Genomic DNA, 20,566 nt, shown 5'->3' on the forward strand with positions numbered 1-20,566 from the left:
CGCAGATGTTACTCTTTTTGAAAACTCAGAAAAGAACATGATAGCATCAAAGAAATAAAAGCTATAATTTCAGAAGGGACCATTTTATACATCAAAAACAGGCACTTACTTACTTTGTTTTGGACACACACACAAAGGCACAGCTTTGTATTTACAACTTCAAAGGATATGACCATATAAAAATGACCACTTTGCTATCCCTTTTGCTTAGCTAAAGACATGTCTTTGACTTAAAATATATAGATTTACTGAATGAAAGCTTGCTTTGTACTCACAAGGAAGAAAAGGTACTCTAATGAGATACAGTGGAACCATACAAAAAGGGTCAAACCTGAAAATTGCACTTTTATTACTATTCTTACCATTAGAACAGACTAGCTAATCAGGATGTATGCTGCTATGTCCCAGAGTTGTAACACGGGTCATCTCATGCAAAACGTTATGACAGCTCCCTTCACCATGTATCTGCCAAGACAGACCATTACTGCCAGTATGTATGACAGAAACATTCAAAACAACAAAGACGACTCAGCAAATGAGGCTCTTGGGCACCACAGTATCCTTTTACTGAGGAATACAAGACCTATAAAGGTTCTCTGAAAAAAATAGAGGGACATGGTTTAATTTATTCCCAGGCTAATAGATGCATTCTAGATCGCTGTCATTCTCGCTGTTGGCTCACATTACTAAGTATTACCTATTCATGTTGGAACTTTTTATTGCTTTTTTAAACTTAGAATGTTAAGACATTTCTACACACTTATGGAAATTATGAAAAATGCTTTACAGGTACATTTTGAATTTGGATGTCATGAAAATGTTATTTATATAGTCTTAAACACATTTCAGAAAATAAAAATCACATACCGGTAATTCATTACGCATTCAAGCTGCTATTTTCTGTAATTTTGAGGACAATGGTTTTAAGGTGAAAACTCAATCTCTCATGAGATTAGAATATTACATAAGATCATTAAATGAAGAATATTTTCAACAAAAATGCCTTTTGGTACTTTTAGCAGAATGGACAGGAGCAAAGTCCTGCTTGAAAATTAAATTAGCATCTCCATAAAACTTTGTCAGCAGAAAGAAGCATGAAGTGATCTAATATTTCCAGGCAGATGGCTATGTTGACTGGGCATTTTAGAAACACAGTGAACAGAAAAGGTGGGACACTTTTCTTTGCTGATGACAACCATTTTATTTAGACTTTGTGTTGTACTGTTTACTTCTTTCTGTTTTACACCAATTATTCAGTTGGAACTTTATTTGCAAAAGTAAACTTTACCATCATCTGAAAAAGAAAAGTTGGATCACTAAGTTCATTTTTGTTTTCTCCAAAACACAGGCAAGACGCTTGTTGTCCATATGTAGGATTTGTCCGCAGGTGCTGACTATTGTTTCACCCCCCTTCTTGTGAACTTCCTGCAATTCTTGAATGGATTTGGCTTGACAATCTTTTCCAGGCTGTCAATGGTGCTGGTTCACCTTTTCCTATCACACTTATTACACAACATCACTCTGTGAATAACCAGCTTCTTTACCAATGGCCTTTTATGTCTTACCCTCCTTGTGGCAGGCGTTAATGACTCCTCTGAACATTTGACAAATCAACAATCTTCTCCCTCATTGTGTAGCCTATTGACCCAGACTGAGACCATTCAGAGGCTCAGAAAACCTTTGAAGGTGTTTTGAGTTAGTTGGCTGATTCGGATTTGACACCATAAGTTTTCAATAATATATTTTTTGACAATATTCTAAATTTTTGGGACATGAAATTTTGTGTTTTATATGCAAATCATAATAATCAAAATTAGAAGATACTGCACTGTATGTTTAATGAATCTATATATGAGTTTGACTCTTTGAAATAAGTGCAAAAATGAAACTTTCATGATATAAGACATATTTAAGACATACTGCGTGTGTGTGTGTGTGTGTGGTCAGTTTGAGTTGATGTGCTTCATTGCAGTGTGAAATTGGGCCCCTCTTCGACTGAAGCTGATCTGTTACTTCAGCCCACTTCCTGTTTCATTTGCCCCATTTATTTCTTTGCCATCCCCTATTTTCTTTTTTAAGGTAAACCACTAACTATACCTAGGGATACTTGCAAACAGTTCAGTTCCATGTAAAAATGTGTAAATATTCAGGAATACACAAGATTTGCTCAGTCCTCAGCAGCAGACTGAACTTTACAGCCTTTACCCATTAAAATAATAGATATGTTGAAAGGGTTTCATTATTAATTAACCTTGAGAAGATCTTGTTTCATGTTTGGACACGCAAGTTTAATTTGCACACATCATTTACAGCAAGAGCTCTTTATTAACCTTGGAGGCATAAATTACCTTAATTCGTTTAAAATTCACATAAAAAAGAAATATGTACCTAACCATATATTGGGACATACATCTGTGTCATGATTATGGTCGATGAAAGCATAAAATGGGATCAGACTGAAAGGGAGCTATCCACATAAACATTATGACCGCTTTTCTGTCACCGGTACATTTCCATCTTTCATCACACGCGTTCCTCTGGAGTCTTGTGTCACAACATCAATCAAGAGAACATTAACTGAATTTTACAAGTTTGTAAAATTCAGTTCAACACATAACTAAGACTCCTTTCCCTTTTTTCCATTCAATCTTATGGCAGCTCAATGGCTGATGTACCCATTCCTATGTACTGCCAGCCTTGAGGGGATTTATTTAAAAAAAAAAAAAAAACATACACTCACAAAAAACAGACTTTCACTATTTGGACAAAGGTAAATAAATTTGTTTCAGGTCAAATCAAAAGAAAAAGAATGGACTAACCTTTCCAAACCGATAAATGTTTTGCCTCATAGTTACAAGTAATATCAATGTCAAATCACCAAATTGTTATTCATTCCAAAGCCTTTGAATCCAGAAGAAAGCTAATATGTCATAATAAAATACAAGAGTGCTGGCAAGTTATTCCTGTTTTTTTAAGCTGAATCAAACTGGATATAAACCATCTTTATGTTACCCTTCAGTGTTCTGATAGGTTATTGTTTTAAGTTTAAGTTAGGAAGTTATCCTATAGACAGTTTAGTGCTGTACTTATTCCTGCTTTTGGTCAGTGTCATGGTAAAAGTTGCCTTCTCTGGTTTAAGCCTGATAGTACAAAAGCAGCTTTCATTCAGGCTCTCCCACAGTGTCAGTGGTACATCTCATGTTTCACATATTTTGCATCGGATCTGATTAGCTTTGTCTCAATTTTTTCTCAATAATACATGCTAACCACCTCACTGTAAACAGTGGAAAGAGTTTGGAGAATTCATAAATAATTGGAATGACGTTTAAGACAATTGCTACTCAGTAAAGTGGCCATTTCCAATCTAAAAATAATCCAAACTCTTCGAGCAAATGTTAAATTTTTGGCCTATTTTCAGTCACAACTAGTTTTGTTGCCAACTATGTGATTGGTGGCGAACAAAATGTATTGCTGGACTTCTCTCTCACAGATCGTTCATCTGCTACACACACTGCCATTCCTTGTAGTATTATAGAAAAGTGTGGTGTTCTGCTGGGAAACATTGAGTCCTGCCAAATATGCTGTTACTTTTACACATACAATCTACTCAACCATTGCTACAGACCACATGTTCTCCTGATTGGAACTCTATGGTCTGATGGTTGTGGTCTCTTTCCACAGGATAATGTTCTCTGTCATAAAGCAAAAATGGTTCAGATTGGTTTGAAGAGGACAACAACATTTTATGTTGTTGGCTTGGCCTCCAAGCTCCCTTACTCTCAATCCAATTAAGCTTTGGGAGGCGCTGGAAACAAATCAGACTTATCCATAGAGACTTACACTCACAACCTACAGGACTTGAGGAATCGATTGCTAACATTTGTTGCTATTATACTACAGCACACCCTTATATCAGTAGTATAAAGGAGGCAATGCCTCGACAAGTAGGGACTATATTTTTTTTAAATAAAAGGGTTATTAACACATTAGGTGGCCATAATGTTACATCTATTGAACATAGATGGTCTGCACCTTAAACACTCAAATACATTTTGTCAACATATTTAATTACAAAAAATAAAACGTAAAAAAATAAATAAATAAATAAAATGGTCATGGAACACTAATCACCATCCACTAACTTAAAAAAGTTGCTGATTCATAATTTTATGCTTCGTTGTATACTTGAATTTTTTTGATCATTACTTTGGACAAATCCCCAAACGAACTCACCTCAAGCTGCTGAGCCTTAGGGCTTTTAGGGTCACAGAGGGACGTGTTAATCCTGTGGTTGTGTTTGACACAGCGCTGAGTTGTGTTCTGGGGCATCGGGAACATTTGGCGAACTAAAGTCAGCCGGCCAATTGACTTCATGACTAACTCCTGCAAGTCATAGTCTGAGATCTCCTGTAAGGGTGTAAACAGAGATAAAATACTGGTAAGAAGTGGAGACAAGATGAAAGTTCAGAAAAAAGTGAATAAACATCTTCCATCAACTCCACATTCAAGAGTTGTCCAATAAAAATGTATAATGAAGCTGAAAATATACATGCCGCAAAGGCAGAAAGAACACACATTTGTGTGGGGGTTTGTTGGGGTGTGTAAGCTCATGCAATTGTTATGACCACGCATGTTTGCATGTCCTCGGTATGTCCTTGCAAAACCTTGAGGGAGTACTCATTGCTAATTTTAGCCCTAGGACACCATGTCTCCCAGCTGCTCTCCATTCATGGATTTCCATCCATCCTCTGTGCAAGGGGGTCATATGATGACAAGATGAGAACTGACATTTATCGTCCCTGGTGGAGGAAACACCACCACCAACCCAGGCAGCCTTTGCTTTCTTTGTATACATGTTCAGTGATTCTCTATCTCTGTGTCTGTTTGGACATCTTGTGTGAGCTTGCTGATTCGTGTAAATCTGTGTGCAAGTGTTTTTTATGGGGTTGTTTTGAAACCGTCCGATCATGCAAAACATCTTTGATATCTTTTCATTTTCACATGGCAGCACAGTTGACAGGATGGATAGTACTTTGGATAACAGAGTGTGTATATACATAAGTAATTTATCACACAACCTTTATATTTGAAGCTATAATATTAAAGGTATCACACCTCATTGACTAATCTTGGTGGATTTTAATTGAAAGCTATTAACGTTCATTAAGACTTGAGAGTCATTGTAGTATGATCAATGATGATGATACAGTTTTGTTGCAGGCAATATCGGAATACCCAGTGTGACATGTAATAATTACCCTCTTCCATAGCCTAAACCCTTAATGCAAAAATATTTTCTATTAAAAATCAACTGCTACAGATTAATTATGTGCAGTAGTTTGCCTTTGTTTGGTGCTTTTACACTCCTTTTTCTGTCAAATCTTGTTTATTTTTTTTCACAACACTAGAGGTGAAAAAAAATCATACGTGACATAGATAATGAAAAGTTTGAAAAAAGTAACAAAGGGGTAATTCTGCCTTAAGGAATTGAATTCTTCAGTAAGGAATTTATTTGTTGTCTCGTTGGGTTAATACGTGGCAAAACTCCAAGAGTCGTCTTCATCAAAGTTCTGAAAAGGGTTTAGTAACAAAGCCATCAAAAAAAGAAAAAAAATGATTTGGAGTTGAGAGAAATGCTTAACCCTGCTAAGCACAGCAGAATTGTGGGCCAAAACAAAATTAAGATTCACTACAGGCAGTCAAGGGCATACAAAAAAAAAAATCGGCTGGCAAAAATGATCCAGACGGCTTCACTCAAAGGATCTAAACTCAAACAAATATAGATGCAGCAGTGCACAGGAATACTAAAGATCAGTCCGCATAAACAAAAATTAGCAGGAAACTATAATTTTGAGTTTTGTCCTCTGAGCATGCATCTTCCACTGTCATGTTCTATTTACCTCTCCCTGTGGACAAACTAAACAGTCACCACCTAGTATGACTTTCAGTCTCCTCAAAGTTGTTAGTCCTTTAACAGCTAATGTAAAACGAATGTGACACAGATGAATAGCAGATGCTTGTGTGTACAGGACACAACCACACTTGAATCATGATAAAGGAGAACTACTTGTGCTCTGTCAGCATTTAGCTCCTACTCAAATGAGTCTTTGTTCCCTTGTCCTATTTGATCTCTAAAGTCAATAAAATAAGATCAAATGAAAATCATAAAAGGCAATAGTTTTGTTTAATATTCTTAATTTGTTTTAAATGAAGGTATCCATCTGTTGGCTTAGGCATCAATCATCTTATGCTTATGTGAGATCGAGTTTCAGGAATAAATGCAGAGATTCGTTATCAGGAATTCACTGCATCTCAGACAAGGAAATTTCAAGGCATTTTCTAATTTTTCACATTTTCAGGTGCTTGAGTCTTGGATCTCATTCTCATTTATTCATTTACCATATCTCATAACTATAATGGAGGAAAAGAAGACAATTAAATCAGGAGGTTTTTTTGCTCAGATTTTTCTTTGAAACAGCATACCAGAACAACGCCTGCAATACTTCAATCACTCATGAACAAGACACCTACATACTTGAACTTTTCAGTTTAAGTCAGATATTGACCCCTGACACCTCGAGTAAGCAATTCATTTTCTTTGAAAGACAACAAATAGTCTAATATACTCCAAAATAGTGTAAGTGGTGCAGATGACTATGGTTGAATTCTTGACAATTCCTGTTCTTGGTCTAATGCTGGGAATATTAACTGCACCCCAGTTGGCAGCCACATTTTGCATGGACAATTTTTGACCTGCACAGTGTTTTATGTGGACAGTTTAAAAAAACTGTATTACAGCATATCTAGGGCTCTAGGTGTAAAAAATTACACTTGTTGAAGTCTAGCTGTCCATGCTTTAGATGATGGAAGATCAGAACATTATAGCCGCTGGCTATGCTGAGGTTATCCTGTAGAACCTGCGTTTGGGATCAAATATATTTCACTGTAAGAAGAGACTGCAGCGTCCTGAACATCATTGATGAGTGAGTTGTAGTAAAACTGATGAAATGCAAAGTGCTATTTTGCTGCACTGCAAACGTGCACAGAATTTTCAAGCAGATATAATAACTTTGATTTTTTTATAACATAAATGCATTAAGGGGTTAGGACTCAAAATTAGCTGACTCCTGTTCTTAAATCATTTCAATTGGAGTAAGGGTTAAAAAAACCCCAGGTAAAACAGCTTTTAAATTCTTCATTCACGTTCTATTGACCCATCCTTATTTTTCCTAAGTTCCAATAATCCACTCAGTCATTTACTGGAAATCAAAATTTTAGGAAACTTTATTTCCTCTTGCTTAGAAAAAACGAGAGTGTATTGATTCTGTATTGATACCACTATTTTGATTTCAAGTCGGACAGAGGCCAAATAAGACGTCACTCTACACAAAGAATTTTGTGGTATTATCTAAATACTGAAACTCTTGGTAAGCTGTGACATTCATGATACACTGCAGCTCAAATATGAAGTAAAACATAAACTATTTTTTACATCAACTGGAAGTTTAAGGCTGCAAGCATTCCCAGAAGCATCCAAATATGACCTCAATCTCCCTCATTCGACACCCAGAAGCCATTAAATTCTAGTCTTCAGTGCGGTATTCGAAGTTGAGTCAAAAGCAAAATTCTCACTTCATCTTGGCACCATTTCCTGATTCTTCTACTTTCTCCAATGCTCTGTATCCTTTTAGCCAATCCCTCTGCCTTTTTGTCTGACAAACACTAAACCCTTATTTTTCCACTCTATCGAGAAAAAGACTGTTTCTGCTTATACCTCTGCCACCCACACAGTTTGTCACCTTGTTTTTGCCAGAACACACACATTCTAAAATGTTTTATTTTTCTTGGAGAGGAAATCAGATATTCATAAAGCCAGATAATGACGAAAGCAAAATATTAATGGAGAACCGAGAACAGTGAAAGACAATGGAAGTGGAGCAGCAACAGTTGAGACGCATCTCTCATGCGTCTTGGTAAACTATCAGGAAAAAAAAGCCTAGCATGGCTGGAACAGGGCTGAGGACATAATGTCTACATCTCTTAATGCTTTCGCTTGCTATTTTTGCTTCATCTGAACAAACCATTAAGATACCTAGAATACTACAATCTAATGCTCGGTGTTTGCACCATTGTGAAATTTTTAGCACCATAGAATTTTCTTATGTCTAAATTATATGCATAGCATAAAAATCCATCCACCTAAATCCATCTAATTTCAGAGAGGCCTTTAGAGTACATTAGCTTGTAGAAAGATAACCTACCAGATAACATCTTCATTTATGAGTTTATGATGCTTGTTTTCAGCTAAAAGATGTAATGGAAGCAAAATTACTTACGAAAATTAAATTTTAAAAAGGTCTGCACAATAACAACAAAGATGATAACTGACTGAAGGACAGTTAAATTTGATGAAGAGATTTAGAATGAGTATGATCAAAAATGAAATTATCCTCCAAACTTAAGCAAATGACAGGAAGCAAGAGAAGCCGTAAGCATCTCTTATCATTTCTTGTCTTCCTAACTTCAAATCCTCTGATCCTCAGAGGAGAGAATGTGATGGGTGAGGGAAGGATGATCAATTATAAGCTGTGAACTTCCCTTCAGTGGTGCTGACTGACTGTTGGCTGTAGATAAAGCTGAGTTATGACAACCATAGAGTATCCTCTCATGCATAATAATCTATAGGGATTGAAAGCACTTTTGCACATTAAAATATCCATTCTCCAAAGAAATAGTATTTCATTATATATTAGAATGTATTCTAACTCCTCTGCTCTCATCAACAGTTGATCCATAGCATTTGGTATATTGTGCTTATAACTAAATCGTCAATGACATAGTTGAGGCCAGCTTATTAATTTTTTATTAGTTTCTAAATAAAAACTTTAGTGAAACAGGTTTTACCATGTTCACAAATTTGCTCAAGCAGTGAAACTTTATACTGTAGTAATTCCTCAAGGCTAGTAGCTATAACATTTAATGTTATAAATAATGTTATATATAATAACATTATGTGAAATATAATGTTATAACATAGCTGTAACATTATATTTAGTAGCTATAACATTTTATTTTCATGTAAATTAAAACATATAAAACTAACAAAACCAATAATAATAAAATTATCTGATTGATTAAATTGAATTAATTGTAAGGTTAATGTGATTTCTGCCAGTGAAGGATTGTGTAATGAATTCTAAGAATGAGTCTTAAGAATGAATGTTAAGAATGGGAATTTGAAATGTATATCCTAAGGGTTGATTAGCCTAGCTAATCTTTTAGAAATCCTCCTTGTTTTTATTTTGAGAGCCTACAACTTTTAGAAGACACTAACTACAAATAATGGCTTTACAAAGTTAGATTTCAGATAAATAGGAATATTCTTTATTCAGAGATCTAGCCATTTTATTGAGAGGATATGGAGCTGAGGCCACCAATACAGGAGCCAGGGTGCTGGCAGGCTGTATGCTGCACTTAAATAATAAAAAATAAAAAAGTTGATTTATAAACTGAATATATAAATACTTTTAAAACATATTAGTAATTATATTTTTTTAGGTTTGGAAGATTACGTTTAGAAATATAGTTTGTTATGGAATTCTCCTGTCAGATTCATGTTGGAATTCAAAGCACAAATGTTTCTGCAAAGAACTGGTAGACAACTTCTTTATTAGCTGCTTGACCTTGTAATCCAACAAAGGATGAGAATGACAATACATCTTCAAAATGCAGAAAACATATTTCCTCTTTTGAGTGAGCTATAAAACTGTATTCATATTAATATGACATTCATTTTAAGAAGCAGGTAGGAGACAAATAAATATTCAATAAAAGAAGCCAGTCACTGATACAAGTGGTTGTTTCCCCAATACTCTGTTCTGATGTTTGCATTATTCCTTTAAGTGCAGAACCCAGGATTCCTCTTTTTTCTCATCTCCCTCCCATCTACAAGTATTAGCATTTCAAAAAAACATAAAAATATTCTTAAAGGCTTCTCTATAGTATTTAGAAACAAATGGTGACAATGTTGTTCCAGCCTTTCATCTGTCATGATTTTGAAAAAGAAAAAAAATCTAAACCTTCATATAACAGGGGTGACATTCGCATGGTTGACTATGGTTGTTCCTGCAGCATTAATGAATGTGATGCATACAAACATTTGTTTCAAACAGAAATACTTGGCATTACTGTGAAAGTAATAGGTCCACTGAGCCTTGCAGCATTTCAGAGAATAATGACAGGCTTTGATTTGAAAATGGAACACAGAGGAAGAAACTGAGACACACCGAAGAAGCCTGAGTTGGTTTTTTGTACCAACTCAGGCTTCTACCATTTGTGGATGGACCACCTGTTATGTCTTGTCATTTCACTGTAAGGCCTTAAAGAAATAGTCCATTCCCAAGGAAAGCAATTAGAGATCTAAAAAGATGAAATATGTATTTTCTTGTATTGAAACTGCACTACTTATGAAGTAAGATCAGACTCCTTTTATTTATTATAAACAAAATATAGGACATTTTAAAGTCATTTTAAATTAATATGAGTTTACAGCCAGCAGTAAAGAATAATTGTTTCTGTCATGACAAAATTCCTTCTGATGAGTTAATAAAAATATTGATCAGAAAAATTGATCAGAAAGACATTGTAAACTCTAAAGTATGATAAAGCTTAACATAGTACAACATTAGATATTTAGAATTGATAAGAAATAATAATTTTAAAATGCATGTCTACTTTACTTTGTGAAAGAAATAGTGAAAGTAACAGTTTCACAATGATGTGAAACCTTGAAAGTTTCACATCATTAAAAACAAAAAACTTAATGTACTGTTTAGTCACTAAACAGGAGTGCAGAAAAATAGTAGTGAAATGATAAATGGTATTCATAAAATATCATAATTTAAACTTTTTCAGCAGCAAACAGCTCAATGTTTATTGTCTTTTATTTACAGCCATTAAGAAGCTTCTTGCTGTCCCTTGTCAGCTGGTAGCTTCTGCTACTGTTTCACTTCTTTGTGCTTAAGCTCTTTAAAGTTTGTAGGAGTCCTTTTGTGCTTTTGGCAGCACTCTCCAAAGGTTTTCTGTGATTTAGGTCAGGGCTTATGCTGGCCAGTTTAAACTGTTCCTCTTTTACTTTCTCACTACTATTTTGTTGGACTCAGGTTGCTGTGAAACTGAAAAACCAATACACATTGCCAAACTGTCCTTCACTTTCTGATGCATTTTGTTTTAAAATGCATAGCGATTTTTTTAACTGTTATCACCCTTAATCAAAATTATGCAATAAAGAAAACTTTAGAGACTTAAAAGAACATCACCCAAGAAAGAATGTGGCTTATCTTTGAAAGGTAAAGCTAAATTTAATCTAACCCCTCAAAGGTCCCTCAAAAGTGGCTCTTTTCAAAGTCTTTGCTTTATTGGGTTCAGTAGGTTGTATACATTATGAGATGGGATCTAAAAGCTTCAGGTCACTCTGAAGAATATTAGTTATCAACCACAATTTTCCCCCACATGTCTTAACCTTCAGAATTCTGTCTTTAAATGTCTTTTAAGCCACAGCTTTAAAATTATAACATCACATGGTGTAATAATATTTCTTGATTTACTATGTGTACTGCAAGATGGTTTGCGGCAAATGTTCATCAAAATATAAAAAAATTTAGGTCAAACTTGTCTTTCCTTTACGAGGAGCATTGTGAAATGTTTAGACAGTTAACTTACTAAAATGTATTCCTTGATTTTACTTCATGTCAGTGCTGCAGTTGTGCTCAGCTGACAACAACATATTAATTGAGAGACAGAAAAAGTGAATTAAGATCTATGGCACTTTGGTAAATTGATTAAGATTTCATTTGACAGATTACAAATGATTACAAATGGGTTTCCCACAGTGCATTAGAAGCCTGGAGGGTCACCAGGCTTTACTTGTGCCCCCACCAGGCTTAGCATTGCTTATTTATTTACGGGTTTTTTTATGTTAGCATTTTTTAAGACTTTATAGCTGGTGTTCAAATATTAATCTTCCAATAATCCAATAACACATAATTATCAAGTGATATTTTCAAATTTCCTGTCAGCTTTAAACATTTTTAACTCAAAAACATGGTGGGCTGCTGGATGAATGACTGAAGAAGCGCCCCAACCACCGGGCTTAGCACATTTTCTGGGGGAAACCATGGATTGATACAACTTTGTGCCATTTTGGAAATTATAAATCTGTGGAAACATATATTACATGTGAGTTTAATCAAGGTTCCATTGTCATGCTGATTTTATTTAAAACATGCGGTCCTTCTTGTTTAGATTATGGTGCATTACAAAATTACTCCCCATTCATATCTTTTTATTCCGTCTTTTCTCTTTTTTTTCTTTTCTAATTCTCTTCTCTCATCCTTTTTTGGCCCTAAACCCACCTGGCTTGTTTATTGATGAAAGGCTCAATGTTAGTCTCATCTCAACAAAGCACATAGTCCAAGTTAATCCCAGTACAGTGGAGCAAAGTCTGCATATTTACATTTTTAACATCAGGACAGAAATAACCTTTTCCTGGCATCTCTCCCAATCAGCAGGTGGAATGTTCAAAGTGTTTAGGTGATGCTCATAAAACCTGGTGAGCTGAAAATTACACTTTGTTGTAATTCTCCTTTATTTTTATCTCCTGTACCCACTGCTTAGTGTGTGTGTGTGTGTGTGTGGGGGTGTGTGTGCGTGTGTGTGCGTGGGTGTGGGTGTGTGTGTGGGTGTGTGATGGGAAGATAAATATGGATTAATGACCAACCTAGTGGCAAGGGGCAAAACGTGTCATGTCGTGTTTATACCGCAGGGAAGCAGAATGCCAAAGATTACTAATTGGAACAAGGTGGCTATGTAATTTGGAAAACCATGGAATTTGATGTTATTTTCCAGGTCTGGGAAAGTATGAAAAAAGCCTTTAGCAGCAGAGACAAAAACAGTTGTATGTTCTCTTCCCTGTGTCCTACTTTCCTTCCTTCATTTATTCCGTGTGTACCTTTTACTGTCCTTTCTTCACTCATTTATCCCTTGTTTACCCTTGTCCCCTTCCTTATTTCAGTTGCTTTTTATTGTATGTGTTGTTCTTCATTCATTTTCCTTCTAACATTGACTTTTTTTGTAAAGAGCTTTGATTTAGCTTGAGTATGAATGGTACAACGTGAAAAAAACCCATCTTCTGTCTATTTTAAGTAAACATCTAAAACCAGAAAGACAAGTAATAAATATTTCAATTAGAACTGGAAAAGTGAGGAGAACCAAATGCACAAGTAATACCGTTAAATTCTTTCAATGACCCTCACCTCATTAATCAGGATCCAATGACAATCAAAGGCAACCAGGTTGGTCTCCACCACCTGCAAAAGAAAACAATCATCACATACAGAGAAAGAAATCAAAGTAGAAGATTTGAACACCACATAATTTGGGTTTTTGTATGATTTTTGGGGGGTTATATGATTCACTGCATCTTAAGGCTTTAAATCAGAGATATTATGTCTTCCTGGCCTATATAACTGGAAAAAAGGTATCAAAGTTGCTCAAGGTATCAATCAAAGCAGCAAAGCTTTTTCAAAAACATGCAAATACCCAAAAGCCTGCTTATGCGTCTGCTAGCAGCAAACCCAAAACACACATGCCTGCATTTTAAAATTAAGATTTTCAGAGTTTACAAATATTTGACAAAACTTCAAAGCTGCACTCGTTATTCTCTCTCTCTTCCAGCAACAGCCTCTGAAATACATTTTGTGGAACAAACAATGCAACGAAACAACATGCTTTCCACACAAAGAATAAGAAAACTGTTAACATGAATTCTTAATAGTCCAACTTAAATATTTACACATGTCAACTCGTAGCCAACACCTAAGCAATTGCTTAACTGTAATGGCATGGACATATTCTATTTTTACATATCCGGACTAAGCTACTTAGAGACTTTCCTGTACTTTTTAAAATAATTAAAATCTGCCATTGAACAACCTCGTTCATGAAACCTTCAGTATTGAGCAGCAAACTTGACACTCACTAATTTTCTAACTACATGACTGTGTTTTCACCCCTCATCTGTCCTATCCATCCAGCACAATCTTTGCTCACGTATCCTGCCTCACCTCGACTCTCATCCCATCACTTTTAACTGTCTGAATGCTCAGGGGGTTCTTCTCCATTTGCAACCTGCTTAAGCAACCCTACCACCACCCCTAGCACACACTCATATATCATTACCTATAATTGCCTAGGGTGACTATAGAGCACAGTGCCATAAAACACTGCTTCGACATAAACAAAAGCAACTACTAAAGCGGTGGCAGAACATGTTTAACAGTGAATTAAGCCTTCATTCTATCTTCATAAAACTTTTTCACTATAACATTGTGGGTTACCATAAAACATTTGATTTACTGACAACATGGTTGCAACAGTGACATCAATTCTCTCAGGATAGACAATGACAGAGATGTCTCTGTGTCTAATCTGGTAAGATTTCTGTTGCCATTTACATATGTTAACCGACTCTTTGGGTAGCATAAATGAAAAACTAACACACCGTTATGTGTTTTTACTCTCTCTTAATCTATTGGCAAAAAGACAGTGATCCCCAAAGATGGCCAAATGCAGTTTCAAATCATTTCTTCTGCCCCAGACAATGTTTACATCAGCTAGACCAGGGATGGGTCTCGAGGGCCGGTGTCCTGCAACTCTTAGATGTCTCCCTGGTCCAACACACTTGAATCCAATAGCTGAATCACCTCCTAAGTGTAGTCAAGTTCTCCAGAGTCCTGCTAATGACCTCATTATTTGACTCAGGTGTGTTGGAGTAGAGGTGCATCTAAAAGTTGCAGGAGACCGGCCCTCAAGGCCTGAAGTTGCCCACCCCTGAGCTAGACAGATAGATTCACTCACCGGCCACATTATTAGGCACCCTTGTGCAACTGCTCGGTAATATAATCAACAAATAATACGGTAACAACTCACTGAATTTAAAAACAAAAAAAATCATTGTGATAATGACTTCCATTGAAGGAATGAAGATTGACAATGCCATGGCTAGTAGTGTTCAACTGAATTGTCTATTTCATAAACTACATGCTTAGTGGGATTTTCACACACACATGAACACGCCTCTCCTTGTTTATGATTTTGGAAAGTGGTACAAAAAGAGAAAATATACAGTGAGAATCAGATGTGCAAATGATGGCACATATTGAGATCAGAAGTAAAGGGAGACTGTTTGAAGTGATAGAAAGGCAATAGTAAGCAAAATAAGTCCTTCTTGCAACTAAGGTATGAAGAATACCATCTTTGAACCGACCATATGTTGAACTTTGAAGCAAATGGACTAAAGTAGCAAAAGACTACACTGAAGAATACTTCTGTCAGCTAAAAACTAGAAATGCTACATTTTATCCCCGTTTACCAAAAGTTTTTAATAACTGAATTGAAAGATGTTTCCTGGTTTGATGAATCTCAATCTTAGCAACATGTTACAAAAGTCAAATCATCTTAAATTTGTCTGAAAATGATAAGTTCACTGTGGTCCATTGCTCTCTCTCAGTCACTAGATCTCACTCCAATAGAGTGATGGATAGAGATATTTACATCATGGATGTGTAGCTGACAAAACATCCTCTGATAATGATGTAATCATGTTAATATGGCCTAAAATCGTTCACTAAGGTTTGCAATGCCTCCCTGAATCAATGTCACATATAATTCTAACAGATTTAACAGCAAAAGGGAGTTCAACAAAGTATGAGCAAGGGGTACTGAATAACGTAGCCAGTGAGTACATGCAGCAGACATCAATGATGAAACAAGCTGAGGGAAATTTCTAAGAATCACATCTAATTTTAAAAAAAAACAACATGACAGCTTGTAGCAAATGTATATAGGATAAAAAATCTCAGTGATAAATCCACCCAACATTGCAGTGCTATATCTGTTTCAGCCTCTGAAAAAATATCCAGAAGAGCGTCAGAAATGGAAGTAAAAGCATTATAGAGTAAATGGTAGCAATAATGTCATGTTAAAGGACCAGAAAAATATAAACATTCAGAATATGGTTAGTTAATTTTCTAAGACAATTGTCTTAGAAAATGTCTCACAAATGTTTTAGTTACTTCAGGGTGAGATTAAAATGGCAAAAAGGCTCAAAATGGCAAAATTTGATATTACTAAACTAAAAAGCAAAATAAAGGACCCTTTTAACAAAGCCTACAAAGTTTCCTTATAAGCAGATGTGTTAATGTCTGTTTTTCTCACCCAAAAATTTACTAATCTGTTTACATGTGAATAGAGGGTAAAAGCACAAATTCAAAATTTGTCTATGTCAACAAATTATAGTTTCAGAATCATTGAATGCTTAGAAGCAATATCCTTTCCCTTCAAAGTAATAAATTAGAGCAATAGTGTCTTCAATGTAGTGGCACTTATAATTGTGAATAAATGATGTCTTCTAAATTTGCAGAACTGAAGCACAACAGAATCCTACTTAATATTACATGAATGAAACATTCACCCCAATAATCCTTAAATGTTATTTTCACAAAAGACTTGCAGGGCAAAATGGGTGAACTAATGTAAATATCATCATGCTTCTTTTCCTTGTTTGTATAGAACCACTGCTTGGAGTAAATTATTCAAATTTTTCCATTATATATAACTACTGCCATCCATCTGAACAGATGTTTTAAGCTCATTAGTGAAAAGGCAGATTTGTGGCAGTAGACATGTCTCTCCAGAGGTTCAAGCTATTCAATACACTATTTCTGCTTCACCTCTGCATTTCCTCATATCCATACACAGAGCTTCATAACTCAATGGCAATACAGCAGATAGGCAAGAGACACCTGCACATTCCTCACCTCAGGTCAAAAAAGAAACTCCTCTGACATCTCTGACCAGCACTGCAGAAGATTCTTTTTCTACAAATCCTATTCTCTAAAGTTAGAAGATAGAATAAAAATAAACTTTGTGGTATAAGACAGATCCAATCACCCAGTGTCAATAAAAGTAAGCCTTTACTCAAAGTCTTAAGAAGCCACATTGAACTCTGACCACTTGCAATGGCACCGACAACACCAGTCTTGTATGTGTTCTACTGAGAGACCTTGAGACAGTCAACTACTAATCTGATCCTGCAATGACCTTCATCCACCTGTCACTCCAGGAAGAGTTCAACAAAGACAATAGTTGTTTCTTCCAATCCACTACTGTTAGCATATGAGAGCATAAATGTTTGATGCTCTCACAAGTCTAATAGGTAGAAATATATGACCAATGTGGCAGCATTAATGGAGAAGTTCTTCAGAAAAGCAGACACTCTACCTTGTGCTCCCCTGTAGATGGCAGAGCATCTCAAACTCAATCTCTTCAAGGTTGAGTTCGGACACCCTATAGAAGGTCTATTTTGACCACTTGCATCCATGTTTACATCTTTTGGTCATGATCCATATTTCATGACCCTAGGTGGGGGTTAGAATAGTAGAAAGCTTTGCTTGTTGTGTCGGCTCTATGTTCACCACAACATTCATTGTAGATAAACCTTCAATGTGTTCTTTTTTCCGTCTCCCACTCCATCCTACCATCATTCATCAATAAGACCCTTTAATACATAAATTTATTCGCTTCTGTGAAAAGCAAAGATGATACGCTTAAGACCCTAAACAAGACCCGTTGAGATTCTGTCCATGAATACCACATGGATAAAATGGGTAGAATTTTTAAGATTTCTACTTCAAAACCTCAACAATTAGTCAAACATTTTTTCCCATGTACAATCAACATTACTAACTTTTACAGACCAACCACCATACACAATAGAACAGCTGATTTATTGTAGACTATTTTTTTATGTATGGATATTAAATCAACAGTTTAATAAAGAGAATAATGGTAAACAAATGTGTTTATCAAATTTAAACAGAAAAGTAGCAAGTATTGTTCAAATTATGCTTGCAAACTTAAGAACACAAAGTGGGCGGTAACAATAAATGACTTTCTCTGCTTTAAAAACTATTAAAATGAGTTGTGTAATGTAATTTCATGCTCTATTTGTGACCAAATCATGCAAACAGTCTTCAACCCACCCTCCAAACTATGCATATTTAATCACTGTACATAAACATGCAAGCACAAACAGTAAGAACACAAAGTTTTACAAAGAAAATGTCAACATGCGTGTGCACATATAAATTTTTAAAGCTGCAGCCCCTAAAGTCCAGCTGTTCCATTATTTAGTCAGGATTTAGACATATTTTTCATCGCGACACACAACATAAAATACTGTGCATCTACATGTCTTAACAAAAACTGCTTTCTGATCACTATAATTAATGTTTCTGTGTCTGCCTGTAAGGGTGCAAGCACACAGCGTCTGTGTCTCATTGTGGGGGTGTGTAATTACTGTTATCATCACAAATCTTCCATTCCACCTGAATAAAGAAAGTTGAAAGACAAAAATACATCCAAGAACTGGGAGGAATGTGGGCCTGTGACAAAGAGAGAGCAAAAGACAGCTGGAGAAGAAGTGCTAATTTATACTTTTTACACTACATAGTTTGTACGTACGCACGTACTCAGCACTTATATATTTGTGACATTCTTCTGTTCGTGGTTGCATGGATTTCAAATACATATACAAGTATGAACATAACGAATCATAGTTTATTGAACTATGTAGTAACTATGTAGTTCATAGGGGTGTCAGGTGCCTGTATCCAGCAGTCCCTGGACAATAGCCAGGGTACCCCCTAGACAAGTTGCCAGTTTATCACGGGGCAACACAGAAACAAACAGGACAAACAACCATGCTTGCACACCCACACACACACACACACACTCAGTTGAACTAACAGTTCAACAGTTGGACTGCTGGATGAAGCTGGAATTCCCACAGAGAAACCATGTCTGCACAGAGAGAGCATACAAACTCTATGCAGAAAAACTCCAGGCCAGGATTTTAAAAACATTTCTACCCAAAATGAAAAAAGAAAATCTATGTTAACCAACTGTAACAAACCAGTACAAACCAGCATTTAAAATATTGTATGAGTAACACCAGATCATTATAATAACAAATCACATTATATTTACAACTGCTTAAAAATTACCTTTGTGATCAAATTGATTTAATTGGACATTATTATCTTGCTGCTATCAGCCTGTTTTGGGGCACTAACTTTGTGGTTAAGAGCACAGAGACTTGCCCTATATGCACTGAAAGCTGTACATATGACACTTCTTGGCTCCATGACTAAATTATCAAGCATAAAAAATCATAGTTGTTCAGATGACATTAAGCATACATTTATTCCTTTTTCAACTTTAATTCATAATTCTTTATGTACATTTAAAAATTGAAGTTACATGCTTCTGCCTCTCTACTTTAGTTTTCAGCCCAAGCGTTTCAAATTCAAATTTGTATCTTCGATCATCCTGTAATTTGTGCAACTTTCTTTGTTTGGTTAGAAGTGGGGACTATGGACATGAACAAACACGAAGATTCATACTAAGAAATCTAACTAACCGATTCTTGAAATGTAAGGGTGACAGTAAAAAATGCTGCATTGTAATGAAAATGTATTTATTCTAAACAGGTACTACATCTTAAAAATTTGCACATTGATCAATAAATAGACAATGTATTTTAGCATAATAATGTCTTTAAACCTAAACTATAAAACTGACGTATTGGAAGTGTTACTTTTGTAATTTATTAATTAAACCCAAACAATAAAGACATAGGACATATTTTTGTGGGTAATCCACCTGCTTGATATTAACTGGAGAGGGGCTATTAAACTTAACTCATCTTTTTCCGCTTTGATGTGTTTGATTATTTTTTTTGCCAAAACACCCTGACGTGCAACTTTATTTATACTGAATGTTACTCAAAGTGCTGAATGAGAGGACCTTTCAGAGTCTTTGGAGTCATAGTAAATGCAGAAGGAAAGTGGGTAAACACCACCATATATGCAGCATGCTTAAATCAACATGAGGAGAAAATACTGACAAATGGCAGGGGGAGTGCAGAGGACTGGATAATGTGCCTGGCAGGGTTCCACAGTTGCACCGCCTGCAATTTTCCTTTATAAGAGACTTTCTATTTGGTGTAATAGATCAAGTCTTTTCAAGTCAAAGAGACCAATTCCAAGTGAAGTCATACGCCATTGTTGTGACAGTTCAACTCAAGTTCAAAATCTTTTATGAAATCATGTCATCCGTTCTAGAACCATTGAAATTTGTGACATGAGTTTGCGTACGTCTTATGACACGTCTGGTAATTGTACTTAATGATGGACAAGGCTTGTGAAGGTCCAAAACTCTCTTCCTAAAAACTTGCCTTATTTTCTTTTGATTTTTGCATTCTTACATTCAAACTCTCTAAAATGTTTCCAGAAATATAAAAAAAAACCTAATTAAGCAAACATAAAACCAGCCTGAGGTCAATTAAATTGAGCTCAAGTTACATCTTTGAAATAAGAATTTCTATCTAAAATATTGACTTGCCTTCTCTTAACTAGGTACAATTTCATAGCTTGCCAGCCAGAAT

At 35.6% G+C, this 20,566-nt stretch overlaps 1 protein-coding gene across 4 annotated transcripts in view; it reads right to left on the reverse strand.

Annotated features, from left to right (window-relative positions):
• grid2 (glutamate receptor, ionotropic, delta 2) overlaps positions 1-20,566 on the reverse strand; it is a 453,461-nt gene that overhangs the window by 153,374 nt on the left and 279,521 nt on the right. For all 4 annotated transcript variants that reach the window (XR_004341186.1, XM_032578330.1, XM_032578331.1 and 1 more), the window contains exons 5-6: positions 13,314-13,367; positions 4,234-4,407 (exon numbers count right to left, since the gene is read on the reverse strand). Coding sequence is in view for 3 of the 4 variants with exons in the window: in XM_032578330.1 (XP_032434221.1) it covers positions 4,234-4,407; positions 13,314-13,367 (228 nt within the window). In the remaining variant the exon portion in view is untranslated. The remainder of the gene's footprint in view (positions 1-4,233; positions 4,408-13,313; positions 13,368-20,566) is intronic.

Source organism: Xiphophorus hellerii, chromosome 12 (genome assembly GCF_003331165.1).
Source record: "Xiphophorus hellerii strain 12219 chromosome 12, Xiphophorus_hellerii-4.1, whole genome shotgun sequence".
NCBI classification, from domain to species: domain Eukaryota; kingdom Metazoa; phylum Chordata; class Actinopteri; order Cyprinodontiformes; family Poeciliidae; genus Xiphophorus; species Xiphophorus hellerii.